This window comes from Trypanosoma grayi (assembly GCF_000691245.1).
Source record: "Trypanosoma grayi strain ANR4 Tgr_203_V1, whole genome shotgun sequence".
NCBI lineage: Eukaryota > Euglenozoa > Kinetoplastea > Trypanosomatida > Trypanosomatidae > Trypanosoma > Trypanosoma grayi.
Genome location: NW_008825822.1, coordinates 1 through 2,006, shown reverse-complemented (window position 1 = coordinate 2,006; position 2,006 = coordinate 1). Strand labels below are relative to the sequence as shown.

At 58.7% G+C, this 2,006-nt stretch overlaps 1 protein-coding gene across 1 annotated transcript; it reads left to right on the top strand.

Moving 5' to 3' along the window:
* Window positions 1–544: 544 nt before the first annotated feature.
* Window positions 545–1,732, top strand: DQ04_02031000 (hypothetical protein; the record flags this gene model as incomplete). The annotated part of the gene is made up of 1 exon (XM_009311421.1): window positions 545–1,732. One exon carries the CDS (start codon window positions 545–547, stop codon window positions 1,730–1,732), a length of 1,188 nt encoding a protein of 395 aa, XP_009309696.1.
* Between the last annotated feature and the right edge of the window lie 274 nt (window positions 1,733–2,006).

Sequence of the window (2,006 nt, the reverse complement as noted above, 5' to 3'; positions counted from 1 at the left end):
CCCAATCACACACCCGGCGAAGTGCTCGGCTGGCGTAAGACGCGGCCGCGCGCGCGCCCCGGCACAGGCATCGACGACGACGACATCGAAGCCGATGCACAGGCAGAAGAGGAAGCTTCGGCAGAAGAGAAGACGAAACGACAGTTGCCCCGCCGCAAAGAGGAGTCACCGCTGCAGCAGTTCCGCCATGAGGTGTTTCTCGACCACCCAATGATGCAGCAGGCCTTCAAGCGTGGCGTCCACACGCCAGGACCACGCTACACGGGAGATTAGCGACGCCGCGCACGCATGCAGCGCGTTGAAGAGCATGCGTATTTATATTCAGTCTCCATTTTTTCCATTTTCCTTCTGTGCCGTTCTTCCTTTGCATGCACCCATTTCTGCGTTGTTTTTGTTTTCTCTCTCTCTCTCTCTCTGTGCTGCTTGATCTGCCATCTGCACTTGTGTTTTTTTTTCTTTCCTTTTTCCCCTTCGTTTTCGTCCCCCTTTTTGTTTCGTGTTGCGCTGCCCCTCTGGCGTGTGCCTAGGAACGCAGTTCAACAAGATGCCCACTGACCCTAGCAGCAGCAACATGACAGTGAAGGGACACTTCAACGAGCTTGTGCGCAAGTACGAAGACGGCGTGCTGAATGGCAACCACCCCGGCGGGCCGAGCGGGGCCGCCACTTCTCTCATCCCCCTATTCGAGCAGCTGTGGCACCAGATGGCAGCGATCGGCGTTCTCTCCCCCAACGAGCAGCTGGACGACCTCTCCACGGGCTCACTGGAGCTGCTGTGGACACCGTACCTCATCGCAGACCTCTACCAGCGCGTACAGGGGCCGCTGCCAACGCCTGAAGCCACAACAACATCACCAGCAACGACACAGGAAGTAACGGGTGTGATGCCGCGCGAGGAGGCCCTCTCTCGCTCCCACCGCTGGTACGATGTCTACTTCAAATGGGCGCTTGACTACGAGCTGGTCGACGAACGCACGCTGGAGAAGTATCGGACTTACCGCGGGGACCAGCGAACCCACCGCATCGAGCTCTCTCGCAAACTGCGCGAGCTCGAGGAGGAAAAGCGTCGCTGCGAGGACCGCGTGCAATACCTGCTGGCGAAGCGCAAACGCATGAAGGCGCTAATGGAGGCGGACGACGACAATGTGGCGGACACCGGCGACGACGACGACGAGGAGGCACTGCGTAGCCGCGCCCTTGCACGCCTCCGCTGGTCCGTCTACGAGGGCTGCCACCAGCTACAGCTCTCCTCGCGCGAGCTGGAGATGCTGCAAGCGCTCTCACCCGAGAGGCGTCAGGCGATTGCGACAGAGCACCAAAACACCATAGAGGCGGTGCGCCGCGGCGAGAAGTCGCTTGGCCGCCACACGTATACAATTCTCCCCGGCGGTCTCATCGCACCAGGCGGCCCGTTCCGAACCCCACAGCTAAGCAGCACGGCGATGAGCGCAATTGCCAACCAGCAGGCCTTCCGCCAGCAGGTTGTAGATGAACTTATGATTGAGCGTAACACGCCTACCATGACGCTGCAGGAGTTCGCAGATATGGAGATGGATGACGTGCAGCGGCGGATGGATGCGAGCGCAGAGGCGCAACGACAGCAGCAGGAAGAGGATGAAAAACTCGGTCCCGATGGCGTGGAGGAACGGCAGCGGCAGCGTGACATGCGGATGGCTGACTGGAAAGATGACCATGCGCCCATTGGACAGACAGAACGGGGTAACTACGCGTAGGGCGTATATGACCCTTGACCTGTTTTTTTATACCTGAAAGAGGACCCCAGGGGCTGCTGTGGCTGTGGTGGCGCCCTCTTTCTTCGCCTCGTTCGCTTTCGACAGCCTCCTCCCTCTTATTCTTGAGTCTACACGGAACGATACCTCGCTCTATGCACACTTCTGTTACCTCCCCCCTCCGTGCGCGGCGATGAAATGATTCTGCGACACGTTATGCGCTTCCTCCCTCCCACTCTCTCTATTGATCTCTCTCTCTCTCTATTATATATATATA